The sequence below is a fragment of the Balaenoptera ricei genome, chromosome 8 (assembly GCF_028023285.1).
Source record: "Balaenoptera ricei isolate mBalRic1 chromosome 8, mBalRic1.hap2, whole genome shotgun sequence".
Taxonomy (NCBI): domain Eukaryota; kingdom Metazoa; phylum Chordata; class Mammalia; order Artiodactyla; family Balaenopteridae; genus Balaenoptera; species Balaenoptera ricei.
The window spans coordinates 86281807-86297714 of record NC_082646.1 but is presented as its reverse complement, the minus strand read 5'-3'; the positions used below and the strand labels follow the sequence as shown (position 1 = coordinate 86297714).

The following is a 15908-nucleotide window of genomic DNA, read 5'->3' as shown; positions in this document are numbered from 1 at the left end:
GGAAAAGACAATTTTTTCATTGAGTGTCTATAATGGGCTTTGCTAGCTCATAGCAACATGTAGGATTATGCTCTTTCCAATGTTGAAAAGTGTCTATTGTCCCTGCTAAATCATTGCCCTTATTTCTTGCACATCTGTACGCAGTAGTCTTCTTTAACAGAATGAAGTTTTGCTTCAGAAACAGAAAAAGGAGAACTCTACATAAAAGAGATAAAACCATTGGTTAAGAACACTTATGAGTTTTTAGTATAGAATATTATGAACATCCACTGAAATGCTTAAAAAATAATTCTCACTCATGTTAAAATCTATGGTTGAGGTTGAAAAGTCAACTGACTTCTCTTTTTTAAAAAATCAATTATTCTATTATATTTCAAAACTGTCATCTTAGGCCAAGTCTTCTTTTTTAGGGAGAGTTCTTTAATTTGAACTGATTAATAAGTTTTATTTTTCAAATATATTAAGCTTATTTATACTTCCTCTCTAAGTGCTTAGGCATATCATTTTCTTATGTTTTCTGTACCTTCCTAGTTAGTGGAAACATTGTTTGTTCTTGGAGTGTGCTTTGTCTTCCTTTTCAAGAAGATCATCAAAGTTACTAGTTTGCAGCTTCCAAAAAGAATGAGCCTTCTAATCCCTAGTTCAGAGGCTAACCTTTATTAGCACTCTTGTGGTTATAATGAGGACCCTGCTTCCAGCAGGGAGATTCTGGAATACTGAACAGATTATTCAACAAGTTCAGAGCAGATTCTGAAGTCCCTTATAAAACCTGCTTGTGAATACTGCTTTCTTTGCTTTGCTGTTTCTGGTTTCCATAGTATTCCTAATTACATAAATCATGTGGAGCATGGGAGCTGTTTTCCATCCTATATCAACTCTGACACTGCTTGTGTTTTGATATAATTTGTATTTTTTTCCCTAAGCTGTATTTTTTCTTAAATTCTTATGGAAGGTACAAACCCTGAAAAAGAGTAGAGTTTTGTGTTAGAAAATCTATGAAATTCTTTTCTGGAATCCTTTGGGCTGGCATAAAGAATTTGAAAGTTACTTTGTGACAAGCACAGATGAATAAAGCTGTAAGACTAGAGAATCTGATAAAATGTTCTTAGGTTTATATTCAAGATTAAATCTTGGATGTAAATCATTCAAGTTTATTACTTACTTCTCAATTTACTTAATTTTTTTTCAATTTAACAGCTGTTTATGTGATGCCTTTCCATGTATAAAAACTGTACTAAGTTCAATGAGTGTACCGATTAAAAGTTTACAAATTAAAATTCAACACATAGTAACACATGAATGTTGTAGCCAGCTAAAACCACTGTTGATTCTTAAACTGGGTTTCTTTAGGAAACATTATAAGCAAAATTGATTTATATTATACATTTTTTAAATATTAAAGAGTTATAATTCTAAAAATAAGTTTACTTCTCTTTTTATTTCTTTAGTACTGTATGTGACCTAATATTTTTTAAATGTTTGAGATATCTGTCGTGATAAAACTCATAGAGAATAGCTATTGCTCCAGGAATGTAAGAATAGTTTCGATACGTGAATTTTAGGAATTAGTTTCTCAGGCTGGTGAGTGAATTTCATGCACACATCTGAAGATGTCTAAATAATCACTGGGTCATGATTTCCTTTTAACTTTATTTACAGTAGTCTTAGAAAATCTTAAACTCTATTTCCAATGTTTTCCTTAGTGATGAATATGTTAGAAAGAATTTAAATTGTGCTTTGGTAGAGAGTTGTAGAACTTAATGCCATAAAACGCATAACTTTTTTACTAAGAACAAAAATCAGCAGAATACCAGTAGCAAAGGCAATTTGCATAACTCAGCCACTCAGCAGCTCAGCTGAACCTAATTGTAATTCAATTTCCAGATTGCTACGCTAGGCCTCTCTGCATAAAATATGCAACATATAACATAACCAATGACACGGACGTATTTTCTTTGCTGGTGATCTATCTAATTTCTTTTCCAGTAGAAGTATGTATTAGAATGAGGTCGCCAAGCCATATAGTTATTTTGTATGTTTATGTTGTGTCACATGTATACACTTAAAGACAAAGTTAAAAAAAAATGACATCCTTTCATTTTTCGGGGTGCCCAAGTGTGCTTAAGATTTTAAAAATTTCTTTATTTCTGGCATTTCAGAGGGAAATTAAATCTTGAAAAGTGTTAGCTAGCTGCCATGTTATTTGACTATTTTACACTAGAAAGACTTTATAAGCTAATCGTGTGAAAAAGTGTATAAACATGTCTGTCAAGTCCATATGGATGTTGCAATACAGGCCCACAGGTAAATATCTTCTGTTTACAAAATGCATACTGGAATAGCATCCCTAAATCTTTGACTAGTTTATACCCCAGAAGCTTAAAAACAAAAAGGTACGGTAAATGCTTGCTTAAGATTCTCCCCCTTATTTTTAAACAGCCTTGCCACCCTGTTTTATGGGTTATTTAAGTGATGGCAGTGAAAAGACTTGAATAGGATGGCTTATAAAGGTGTGGATTATATTTTATGAATAATTCCCAGATGTGATGTTTTAGGTATATAGACCCCTCTACGGGAAGCTATATACAGAAACAACATGGATCATACAATTTTATCAGGACAATGCAAGTAGATTTCAGCAAGGTTGGTTCCAACTCATCTGTGATAAATGAGAAGATAAGGCAATCAGTGCACACCATGACACTCCGTGCAGCTAGTTAGGCACACTTCCGAACTATTCAGGTGTGCTCACAAAGCTTATGAGTCTTGCATGGGGGGTGTCTCAATATAAATACATCCTTCATGGTGGCCACTAGTAATGCAGGAATTGCCTCTTTATGACTTAACCCAGGTCACATATAAATAATAGATGTTAAGAGTTAGCTCTGGTACTGGGGCTGTGTTCCAGGCAGTGGATCTCGTTTGGGTCAAAAGAATTTATTTTCCCTTATTTTCTCGTATAGTTCCTCTGCTTGAAAAATGCCTGCAAAATTCCATCACACCTTTGCGGGGACCAGTTTGGGTCTCTAAGGGAGAAGGTTTCAGCCCCTCAGGAGCTAAGATGTACATCCAAGGAGTTCTTTTGGCCTTGTACCAACGATTAAAGTCCGCAAAGAAATATTATAAACAGGTGAGTCATCCCTCTTTAAAAACTGCTTTATTGCATGTTTTAAAATGTACTTGGTTGTATAGAGGCAATGATTGGCATCATGTCATAAAGGAACTGTGACATGTATTTCGTGAGCTCAGTGCCCGTTTGGGAGCCAAAATGCTTCTTCTGTATTCTCAAAGCCAACTATAATGGGGCTAATTGTATCTATCTTTTGCTGTGGGATGTTATATGTCTCATCTTTTCTTGCTGCATACTGTGCAAAGCGAAGGCAGCTCCTTATGTGGAAATTCTAAAGACAGTTACTTTAAGTAAGAAAATGAATAGCTCCTAAAGCATCTGAAGCTTTAAATGTTCACCCTTCTATTTTTTTTTCCAGTATGAAATTAGACTTGCTATTGTAGAAGATGGGCTAAAATATAACCAATCATATTCTGGGAAATGAAATTGTGAATTAACTTCATGTCAAGAGTAACTTATTTCATTTATACTTATTTAACTTGTATGTTTCCGGATCTGAAAGTATAAGAATAGAATTAATGTATTTGAATTTGTTTAAACTAGATTTTGTCCTTTAATTTCTAACTTTCTATTCCATAATTGTGAGACCGAAAGAGAAAGAGAAAGAGAGGGAGAGCGAGAGAGAGAGAGAGTCTGTATGTGATGGGGGAGAAGGGGGTATGTATGTGAAAACTTTGATATTTATGTTACTACTTATAGGGACTTTGATTTATCTTAAAGTAGAATTCATATTGTAAAGCAGAATGATTGATGCTGTTTATAAACTAAAAATGAAGTTGCCACAATTTTAGAATCCTCTTTACACTTGATCTTAAGAAGTTAAACATACACTTTACCACATTAAATAAGGGCTAGGTTTTACATTTCTAACTGGGAGTTTCCAGTTTAGAACAGGGCTCATTATCTCAGACCACAGGCTGCTGAAAAATGAATATTTTGAAAACATCATGCTATTATTCTCTGTATGCAGGGGGAGGGGAGGTGGGAATAGGATTCAGTCTCAGTGTTCACACAGCACCTCCTGCTGTCTGGTTAGGAAAAGAACAACTTGTATTGACTAGAAATTCTTGAACTAAGGTATCCAGAACTAGCAAGAAACATCTCCCCGTGAGAAACTTTCATTCTCAAAAAGTGGTTAGTTTCCAAGTTAATTATGTCAGTGTATCCAGAAATGGGATTATTATCATAGATAAGGCTATTTATAATAATAACTATGAAAAAATAAAAATCCAAACTTATTTTTAATATTCTTTATTAAGCTAATATCATATATAAAAACTGGTGTAAAACATATTTTTCTGTATTCAGATTAAGTTATTTTAACAGAAATATTTAACTTTTAGGATACAATGATATTATACTATGCATTATGACCAATTTAATTACAGTTATTTATTTGGTATTAAATGGCTTGATTCTACTAATTTGACAGTTTAAAATTATTTAATGTTAAGAAAACATGAGATGATTCTCCAGTGCAAGAAAAGCATTGTTTAAATCAAATCTTAAAAAATTTGAACAATTTAAATCAAATCTAAAAAAAAAGAAACATAAGTTTCATTTAAAGTGAGGGTGTTAGAGATAATAAATAACTCAGAAAGTAGTTGTGGAATGTTTGTTTTTTCTTCCATTGTTCTAAACATTTAAAAGTTTAAATAGGTATAAACAATTGTACTGGACTGAAAAGTTCCTTGTATTGTGAGAAGAAAATGCTTTAAGAATTACTGCTTTGGTTTAAAAATTTTCTTTATGACTCAAAATTGATGAGAAATACATCTTACTAAAAGAAATATTAAATGTAAATGTGAACAAAATTAACATTTTTAGCGTCTCTGAATGTCTGAGCATCTGATTGTCTATATCATCAACATTATGACTTTCAACATTATACCAAATTTAGGAATATTTTAAGAATCTAGGCTCTTTGCCATTTCTAACTAAACCTTTTTATTTTGCTCACTTATAATAACTTAAAGTTTTTCACTCAACAGTTTTAATATGATACTTGGTTAAGTTTTATTTTAAAATACAAAATTGAAGAAAAAAAATAGAAATTTGCCTATTATGCATTTCCATGCAAATTCCTATTTCTTTTAGGTATGCCCAGTTATATGTATTCTTGAGCCTCTTTTCTTTTGTATTGTTATATCATGACAATTTAAAATTATCTGCAATGTTCATAAAAGTCACTGAAGTGGTACCATTATCGGGTCATCAGTGGTTAAGTGTTAAGCCTGGCAGTAGCTTTATTTGTGAGTAAGATTTCTTAGCAAATATTCCTCTTAGCATTAATGAACTTTATTTGAACTGCGTTTACTTCATTTGACCTTAGGGATAGCCTTTTCTGTTTAGTTTTATATAAGATTGTGTTTGGTAAAATGGAGATGGATGATAATTCCTATTTCCTTAACAAGCCTAAGCTTATAAATTATAGAATTATATGACCTCTTGATATCATTTCCATTTATTCCACTTCTGAGATCATATATAAAGACAACAACATTGTTTTACTAGGATTCTGTCAAAAGATTGTAGACTTTAAATTGATGATTTGGAATTCCCCAAGGAAATTTCTTTTAAATAAATTGTGATAACAGAGCTTTAAAAGAAGAGTCAGAACTACCGGTTTTATGTTTATGAACTTACTCACTTTTCAGTTTTTAACTTTAACTTGTCTATTACAAGCATGCAGCAGAATTAAGCCCACTACATTAATATGGTCTTAAAAATATACTGATTCGTGTATATAAAATGAGATATTATATTTAGGGCAGCATAAAGTCACTTAGTCTTACATTTATCACATTTAGTTCCTTAAAAGTGGAAACATTTTAGAAATTGCTCAGAGCTAAGCAGAATCTATTTAATTGGTAATCTTTGAAGTCGTGTAAATGCTTTCCTATGAAATGCAGTTAACACTTTCAGCGACAGGGCCGTTCCATCTCATTAGCATTCTTGTTATGTGGTGGTGCTGATGGTGGGGTGTTGAAGTAGGAATGCCATTGTGTGGAGTTCCAGTGTTTGGGGACAAACACTGCTGTGGAGGGAACGTGTGAAAAGGCCACAGTCCTGTCAGTGAATGAGGAAGGCTGTGCTTTCTGTGTGCTTCAAGCAGGGAAGCTGTCATTCATAGGCCTAACACAGCTAAACAGAGGCCAAAACACAACCCTGCACTACCTTTTAAAATGATATTAGTGATTTTTAAACATGATCTTCTTTATTTATGATCCTCCATAGAGCTTTTAGTCGCTGTCAGTAAACAAAATATATGTCAGTCTGTTCAGCAACACTGTAGAGATCCGTAAAAGTCCATGGAGCTGTGCCAGGAGGCCATATAAATAATGATTTGGAGCGGCTGATCTTAAGTACGAACCTGATTTTTGAGAAATAGATATTTCTGGAAATGTCTTCCCCATTTTGATAGTCTTCTGAATTTTTTTCCCCCAAGCAACAAAATTCCTGGAGACTTTTCCATAGTGAAGGCATAGCACTCTTCTTTTAAAATACAGTTTTTAAAAGAACTCATAAACACACAGTTTTGATCCTTTAAAGTGGTTCACAGTGTGGTTTAACAGTTGTTGTTGTTTGCGTAGTCATTTCTGAAATTCAGGGACACAAAGGAAATGAGTATCTAACTATAATATCTTAACAACCATCATCTTAATTATGAAGAAAGTCGTAGTCCCTGTGGTAGTTAAGACATGAAAAAATTTGAAGGAATGTTTAGTACTACTCCTAATTTTCAGCACTTTTGAAAGAAATGATCAACTTTGAAATTAAATTTTAGCTTGTTTGACAGCTTTAAAAAAATAAACAGAAAAATATCCTTAAATATTTTTTAAACTTTTGGGATATTTCTAAACTTTGGCAGTATATCAAAAAAAATGACAATTTCTATTTATGTCTGAAACTTCAGGGAAATGTTTTATTTCTGTAATTTTAATTTGGAAATAGGTACTTGGGCTATTTGTAATAGGTCATTACTTAATGAAGTTTGTTGAAAATTGTAATTTTCTACCTGAGTGATTTTTTGGGGTGTATATGGTCCTTTTTGTTTAGTAATTTAAGCAAGGTACTTTTTTGAATGCTATTATATTCTAATGTTCCATATTTGACCTGTTAGGTTTAAAAATCTCAAACACTAAGTTTCTATTTCAAAGATTAGGTTTCACTTTTTAAACTGGAACTGTACTGCAACTTTATTGTGTGGGCATATAATTAGATGAGGAAATGACCATCCAACATCAGCATGTATTGGTTTTGCAGTTTAAAACTGAAATGTATTTTATTATTACATTAGACTAACTTCTACCAAAGCACTTATAGTTTGTTAAAAGAATTCCTAAGTTAATATTGGTTCACTTTACCCACACTTTTCAATAAGTTTGGTACTTAGACATAAAAGCAATAATAATAATAATATAATTCTATTCAGAATAAATTCAGTTCAAAATGTGCTTGAATTACATTTAGTGCTGACAGAATTTGTTTATTGCAAAAAGTATCTTTAAGGAATCTAATATTTTAATTTCCCATAAAAGAAGTGTTGAGAGTTTGTCTTTTCAGATCTGTGTTGTAGGTCAATCAAAATCATTTATTGGTCCTAACATTATTGAAGGAAAAACTGTTTCTATTTCATTTTCTATATATGCTTTTTTCTTAGTATACCAGCTACTTTTTTTTTCTAGCTTTATTGAGAGATAATTGACATAACATTGTGTAAGTTCAAGGTATCCAATGTGATTATTTTATACACTTATGTATTGTGACATGATCACTGCAGTAGGATTAGTTAACACCTCTGTCACCTCACATAATTAACATTTTTTTTTTTTGCGGTGAGAACATTCAAGATCTACTCTCTTAGCAACTTTTCAGTATATAATACAGTACTGTTAACTGTGGTCACTTGCTATACATCAGATCCCCATTTATCTATATATTAAAAATTGAGCTCTTTTCTTGATTTAGTCTTCCTGAAGCAATACCCAAAATATTCCAGTTTTGAACTTCTTGATGTCCTTTGAAACCTTGGAACAAAGTCTGTAATATATAAACATAATTTACTATTAAAAACATTAAAACAATGTTATAGATGTTTCAAGACGAAAACTACTACTGAAGGTTCTGATAGGTAATTTTTTAGAATATTAGGTAGTTTATAGATTTGAGTGATTGTTGATTTTTTTCCCCCCTAAAACCAAGCTGCATTCTAGTTACTTGAAGTATTTTAAGAACCTTAAACTTGTGTCTTTTTCTAAGTGTCATGCTTTGAGAAGGCCTAACATCAGTTAAATGAAGTGAAAATTGCATTCTTGTCTTGATAGAGATGAAAATGGATTTCTGGTCATGAAATAGATGTAGTTGTCACTTTTTAAAAAAGGTGTCAGCAGTTTGCTTCAGCGAGTAAGGTGCCAATTCAGTATGGCAGTAAACTTGTGATCTGAGCAATCAATAAAATGCTTCAATAACTTCTGCTTCATTACACTTATAATAAGAGGCTATAGATCCATGGCACATAAAATGTTGATAAAGAGAATATGTGGGGACCGACTGTGACGATTTTCTTGAAAGTACAGTAAGTGCAATATTGCCACCTAGAGTTTGTGCCTAGGTAATTATTGCAGAGAGGGAGAAAAAACTGACAATGGGATAAAAAAGAAATGATATTGAAATACTGTTTATTTTCCATCCTTTATCCATGACACATTTATCTTCATGGAACATTTCATTTGATTCACCATAAAACTGTTTAGGTCAGGAAAAAATTTTCAAATCTGTAGTTTTTTCTAATTTTCTTAGAATTACACTACCAAATGTTAAATATGTATTTGTGGCTCAAAATTGAATTTTTTTTTTTTAACCATGAAAACTCTATATTAAATAACTCACTTTGGAAAAAAATTAGACTTAAAGATTGTCCATTTTTACAAGATAATTCAATTATATAAAAACAACTTTATTGACATCTCAGTTGGATACCTTTCAATTAAAAATATTATCTTTTTTAATATTAAACACTCTTTCAAAAATTAAGAGCCAACTTAGTGAAAAGTGGAATTTAAAAATAACTATATAAGAAAATAGACTTTCCTGCTTACGTGAGTTTGAACGTTTTAATTAACTGGAAGTTCCATTTGTGGATTGTTTAAAATACGTCTTCATCTTTACATAAACACTTTAAAAAATACTAGTTATCTCTTTATTTTTCTTGATTAATTAAAAGATTATTTAATTTTATAATATTTTTTGAATGAGCTAATATGGAAAATACATTTTGAACCTAAGCATTACTGAGGTCTTTCTCCCTCTGAACTGGTGACTGAAAATGCCTATTGCATAATAGAAAAATTTTTTGAATCTGCATTTAAGTGTTTTATGATACTTAATATAAAGCAAACTTAATATAGGTATTGATGACTTAATAAGGAAAGTTAATCTGGAAAGGTTATTATTTTTATTCTCCCATTTATTTTTCAATTTGTATAGATAACTTTTATAAGTTTGTAGACCTTGGCCTTCACATTTCCATAAGAAAAATAATTTGGCATTAATATATTAGTAATGCATTTTTCTAATATTATACTATTTAGGTATTTTCTGTTCTCGTACATCTATGTGTGAATGACTTCTATAATTGTAAAACATGGAAATGATTGTAACATTAATTTATTTTCCTTTTCTGATCAAAGTTTTATCCTCAAACATCCTAATATTATCTTATCTCAACTTACATTTAACTTAAGACAACTCTTTAGATGAAGAGCTCTTATTTTGAGATTTTAATCGTACTGAGTAGAAAATGTTGCATCTTAAAACCTCTAAATAAGTATAGAATTTTTCTGGTAAAGTAAGTGAAAGTAGACCTGACAAATTTTCTTTTAAATTACTCAACCACCTACAGGTATTATTGCCTATGACTCTTTTGAAATGAGAATAAATTTTACAGAGTTACAGCAGCAAAGTGAAAGAGTGTGTTTGATAGATTCCCTGAACAGTTTCAACACCCACAGGTATTATTTGTAAGAAAACAATCATGCGGAGTCTTCAGCTGGTTAGAGAGGGCACAGCATTCTATCTTCACCTGACATCCTATCTGTTCCGTCAACATCCTGGGCCCCCTGCCTGCCGCCCCCTCCTCGCAAAACAATAATGCTCCCTGAGAGGTTTGTGTGAATGGACAAGAATATGAATTTTTTTTTTTTTCCCTTGAAGAGCTAAAACAGTATTGAAGGCATATTCTTAGGGGAGGAAAAACAACTGTCTTGAGTATTGACTAGTATTTTCTATTCGAATTGATCAATGTTGTGAGTAATTGATAGTTAAAGTCTTTGATTATTAAGTCTGACTACTGACTGATGAAAGGGAGACTATTAAATGTAAACATTTTGGAAATAGTTGCTTTATTTTATTAAGAGAAATGTGGTTTTCTCTCACCTGTTTTTAATAGCATAGCTTGAATAAACGTCAATCATAACATATTGCTGATTTTCAAATAATATAATTCATTATTTGCTTATATTTTATGTATGTAACAGCAGATGGAAATGAGTATAACATTAATTTACTACTCTCTTCCATCAAATTTTCTCATTAACGATGTCAGAAAAACAATTTTACATAATTTCCTAAAAAATAATTAGCATCCTGTTACATTTAAGATTTCAAGTTCCTAAACAGAGCCAATCATGCATGGAAAAAGAATAGGGCAAGAGTCCATTCATCAGCACTCAGTATATGCCACTGGGAAGTAAATGTTGAAAGTATCAGAGAACAGAGTGATAGCATAAATAAAAGGCACTAGAAAGGTCCTAGTCTCCAGGCTTGGCAAGCCACAGGTGAGTTATATCTTCTAAAGCCATACTGCCCAATACACTATCCCCATGAGGTTTCACAATTTAAATTAATTTTAAGTAAATAAAATAAAAAATTAAATACAATTTAAAAATCCTGATTATACTTCTGACCCTGGATTCCACATTCTATGACTAACAGAAAAACAAAGGATCTTTTATCATGATCTGGTTTTAATTCAGCGTTGGGTAGATAAGGTAACCTAGTCTTCACAAAACAAGATAAATTGTCTCACACACACACACACACACACACACACATACACACACAAACACACACACACCCCTAGGGCACAGTGTATTCACCATCCAACCACCAGATGGACACCTTTAGGGGTTGCAGTGTCTCTCAGGATCCCTATCAGTAAACTATATAGCGAGGTGTCCTTAAGGACTATCATTCTGGCAGTCACTGAATTAATCTTGTCTTGTTTGGTGCAAAAAGATTCCCTTTCCTCCTCCCCAAAAAATAGAGAGGCAAAGAAGACAGAGTCAAATGATAAAGTGTTGAATACTCCTTAGGAGCTCAGTCTGTGTGTTAGCCAGTGTTGAAGATACAGGAGAACTATCCCAGACCTTGCCCTTAGGAAGCTTACATTCTTGTTCTGGAGATAAAACATACCCACATGAAACTATTAGGAAATATGCTTATAAGTATATAATTAAGTGCTAAAAAATATGGTATAGATTCTATGTTATACGTGAACTTAAATAAAAGAAAGGTAAAAAGTAGAATAAAAGCATTTTAAAGCTGAAATGAACTTTGGAGGCCATCTAGTACAGTCCTCTCATCTTATAGATAATAATAAGAGTAACAGCATTAATAATACTTACCTCATTGTGTTGTTGTGAGAATTAAATAGTTAATGTATATAAAACTCTTAACATAGTACCTAGGGCATAGTAAGTGGCCAGTATGTGTTAGCTATCCTCATGCATCATCATCTTTATTATTAATTTTTTCTGCTTTACTGAGGTATAACTGACAAATAAAATTATAAGATCTTTAAAGTCTACATTGTGTTGATTTGACATATATATATTGTGAAAGAATTCTCACCATCTAGTTAACGTGTATATCACCTTGTATATATATATGTGTATATATATATATGTGTGTGTGTATATATATATATATGTATATTTATATGTATGTGAGAACATTTAAGTTCAACTCTTTGAGCAAATTTCAATTACATAATACAGTGTTATCAGCTATAGTCACCATGTTTTACATTAGATCCTCATACCTTATTCATCTTATAGCCGAAAGTTTGTACTCTTACCAGCCTCTCCCTATTTTCCCTACCCCCAGCCCCTGGCACCCACTTTTCCATTCTTTGTTTCTATGAGTTTGACTTTTTAGGTTCAGCATATAAGTGATACCTTTATTATTAATGTTGTAGATAAGGCAATTTAGGTAGAGTTGTAATGGGACTAGAGCCCCACCATTGCTATTAGAGTAGGTAAGGTATGCTTCAATAACTGAAATATGGGGAGGTTTTAAAAAGAGACTCATACAGGCAATGGCATGAAGTTGGAAGTAAGATATTATTTTCAAATAGGTTATACTTGGTACAAAAAAGGTTATTGGTGGCCTTTGAAAGATGATGAAAGCTTAGAGTGAATAGGGTTAAAGAAAGAACTGATGTTGAAGAAATAAGGCAGTGGGTATAGATATGACTTCTCAGACGTTGAGGTTGATCCATATTTTTTTGAGGCTCACAGTATATTAAATAATTTAAAAATGTCAAAACAAGATTTTAAAACCATTGGATGTATTTTACATGACTACACTTAAAATTAACTCTATCAACAACTCCTCCCTCATAAGACATAATTGTTCTATTTTTTGTATTACAAGATTCATAAAAATATTAATTCATAATCCATATAGGTAGCTTGGTCTGGTGATGGGACAAAAGTTTTATAACAGCTGTCTCTTTGGTTGACTCTGTCACTGTATCTCTTTGACTGTATGTATAACTTTATTAGGAGGTAAGGGAAAAGGCTAAATTTGTGGCCTGTTTTGAGTATAAGACTGAGGACAGAAGCCTTCCTCAGCCTCAGGATTGAAGCATCTGAGATCTTGGAATGGTTGAGGACTGTAGATGGGGAATGAAAGTCACTTAGTTTGTAAACCATACGCTAGAGTTTACTTTAGGAAGGAGATACATGTTTAAAGAAAGCAAATTCACACACACTCTAGACAAGGTATGGAAAAAAGTATTTAAAAATTTTTGTCTAAATCTGATTTGACCTTTCACACAAGGTACCACTCATGGTAGTCGGGGAAAGGTAAAAACTAAATTTGGTTGAGGCCAGATAATTTAACTAATTCTTCTAGATAACACCCAGCCTTTTGGCTAAAGGGGCTCAGATACTCATATTTCTGCCCTTCTGTGTTCCTTCCCAGAAGGGTTTATTGGGGGAGGGGCGGTTAAGTCACAACTGGTGGTGTTTCTCTGCAGGTACACATAGACCAAAAAGGGGTAGTTTTAAGGAATGACTGACTAGATGCTCAACTTTCATATGTACTTTGTACTAAAATTTTCCTCCCTGAGAATGTGCCTGCAGCAGAGGTCCATGCCACTTCTCCTTTCCCATCTTCCATCATCCTTAGGCAAAGCACAACTCTCCCTTATCCTGAATCTACTCTGGTGCTTCATCCCGGAGTGTAAAAACCTCCAGGCTATCAAACAGTGGGACAATTTGATATGTTGGTGCCATAAACTTCTTGTAGGGCTCTGAACCGTTCCTTGTTATAAAAGTGTTTCTGTTAAAGTAGAAATGGGATAGAAATATATGAAGTTGATGAGAAAAAAGAACAGGTAACCTTCTGATTGTTAAAGAAGAGCTTTCCCATATAGTTTTATTATTATTTTTAATATCTTTATTGGAGTATAATTTCTTCACAATGTTGTGCTAGTTTCCGCTGCACAGCAAAGTGAATCAGCCATATGCATTCATATATCCCCATATCCCCTCCCTCTTGCATCTCCATCCCACCTTCCCTATCCCACCCCTCTAGGTGGTCACAAAGCACCGAGTTGATCTCCCTGTGCTATGCAGCTGCTTCCCAGTAGCTATCTATTTTACATTTGGTAGTGTGTATATGTCAATGCTACTCTCTCACTTCGTCCCAGCTTACCCTTCCCCCTCCCCGTGTCCTCAAGTCCATTCTCTACGTCTGCGTCTTTATTCCTGTCCTGCTCCTAGGTTCATCAGAACCATTTTCTTTTTTTAGATTCCATATATATGTGTTAGCATACGGTATTTGTTTTTCTCTTTCTGCCTTACTTCACTATGTATGACAGACTCTAGGTCCATCCACCTCACTACAAATAACTCAATTTCGTTTCTTTCCATGGCTGAATAATATTCCATTGTATATATGTACCACATCTTCTTTATCCATTCATCTGTTGATGGACACTCAGGTTGCTTCCATGACCTGGCTATTGTAAATAGTGCTGCAATGAACATTGGGGTGCATGTGTCTTTTTGAATTATGGTTTTCTCAGGGTATATGCCCAGTAGTGGGATTGCTGGGTCATATGGTAGTTCTATTTTTAGTTTTTTAAGGAATCGCCATACTGTTCTCCATAGTGGCTGTATCAATTTACATTCCCACCAACAGTGCAAGAGCACTTTCCTCCACACCCTCTCCAGCATTTATTGTTTGTAGATTTTTTGATGATGGCCATTCTGACCAGTGTGAGGTGACACCTCATTGTAGTTTTGATTTGGATTTCTCTAATGATTAGTGATGTTGAGCATCCTTTCATGTGTTTGTTGGCAATCTGTATATCTTCTTTGGAGAAATGTCTATTTAGGTCTTCTGCCCATTTTTGGATTAGGTTGTTTGGTTTTTTGATATTGAGCTGCATGAGTTACTTGTATATTTTGGAGATTAATCCTTTGTCAGTTGCTTCGTTTGCAAATATTTTCTCCCATTCTGAGGGTTGTCTTTTCATCTTGTTTATGGTTTCCTTTGCTGTGCAAAAGCTTTTAAGTTTCATTAGGTCCCATTTGTTTATTTTTGTTTTTAGTTCCATTTCTCTAGGAAGTGGGTCAGAAAGGATCTTTTGTGATTTATGTCATAGAATGTTCTGCCTATATTTTCCTCTAAGAGTTTTATAGTGTCTGGCCTTACATTTAGGTCTTTAATCTATTTTGAGTTTATTTTTTGTGTATGGTATTAGGAAGTGTTCTAATTTCATTCTTTCACATGTAGCTATCCAGTTTTCCCAGCACCACTTACTGAGAGGCTTTCTTTTCTCCATTGTATATTCTTGCCTCCTTTATCAAAGATAAGGTGACCATATGTGCATGCGTTTATCTCTGGGCTTTCTATCATGTTCCATTGATCTTTATTTCTGTTTTTGTGCCAGTACCACCATATTGTCTTGATTACTGTAGCTTTGTAGTATAGTCTGAAGTCAGGAAGCTTGATTCCTTCAGCTCTGTTTTTCTTTCTCAAGATTGCTTTGACTATTCGGGGTCTTTTGTGTTTCCCTACAAATTGTGAAATTTGTTCTAGTTCTGTGAAAAATGCCACTGGTAATTTGATAGGGATTGCACTGAGTCTGTAGATGGCTTTGGGTAGTATAGTCATTTTCACAATGTTGATACTTCCAATCCAAGGACATGGTATATCTCTCCATCTGTTTGTATCATCTTTAATTTCTTTCATCAGTGTCTTACAGTTTTCTGCATACAGGTTTTTTGTCTCCTTAGGTAGGTTTATTCCTAGGTATTTTATTCTTTTTGTTGCAATGGTAAATGGGAGTGTTTCCTTAATTTCTCTTTCAGAGTTTTCATCATAAGTATATAGGAATGCAAGAGATTTCTCTACATTAATTTTGTATCCTACTACTCTACCAAATTCATTGATTAGCTCTAGTAGTTTTCTGGTGGCATCT

General features: G+C 33.1%; 1 protein-coding gene across 22 annotated transcripts in view; it reads left to right on the top strand.

Annotated features, from left to right (window-relative positions):
* DCDC1 (doublecortin domain containing 1) overlaps positions 1-15908 on the top strand; it is a 466050-nt gene that overhangs the window by 107932 nt on the left and 342210 nt on the right. For all 22 annotated transcript variants that reach the window (XR_009504676.1, XM_059931315.1, XM_059931310.1 and 19 more), the window contains one exon: positions 2964-3130. Coding sequence is in view for 21 of the 22 variants with exons in the window: in XM_059931315.1 (XP_059787298.1) it covers positions 2964-3130 (167 nt within the window). In the remaining variant the exon portion in view is untranslated. The remainder of the gene's footprint in view (positions 1-2963; positions 3131-15908) is intronic.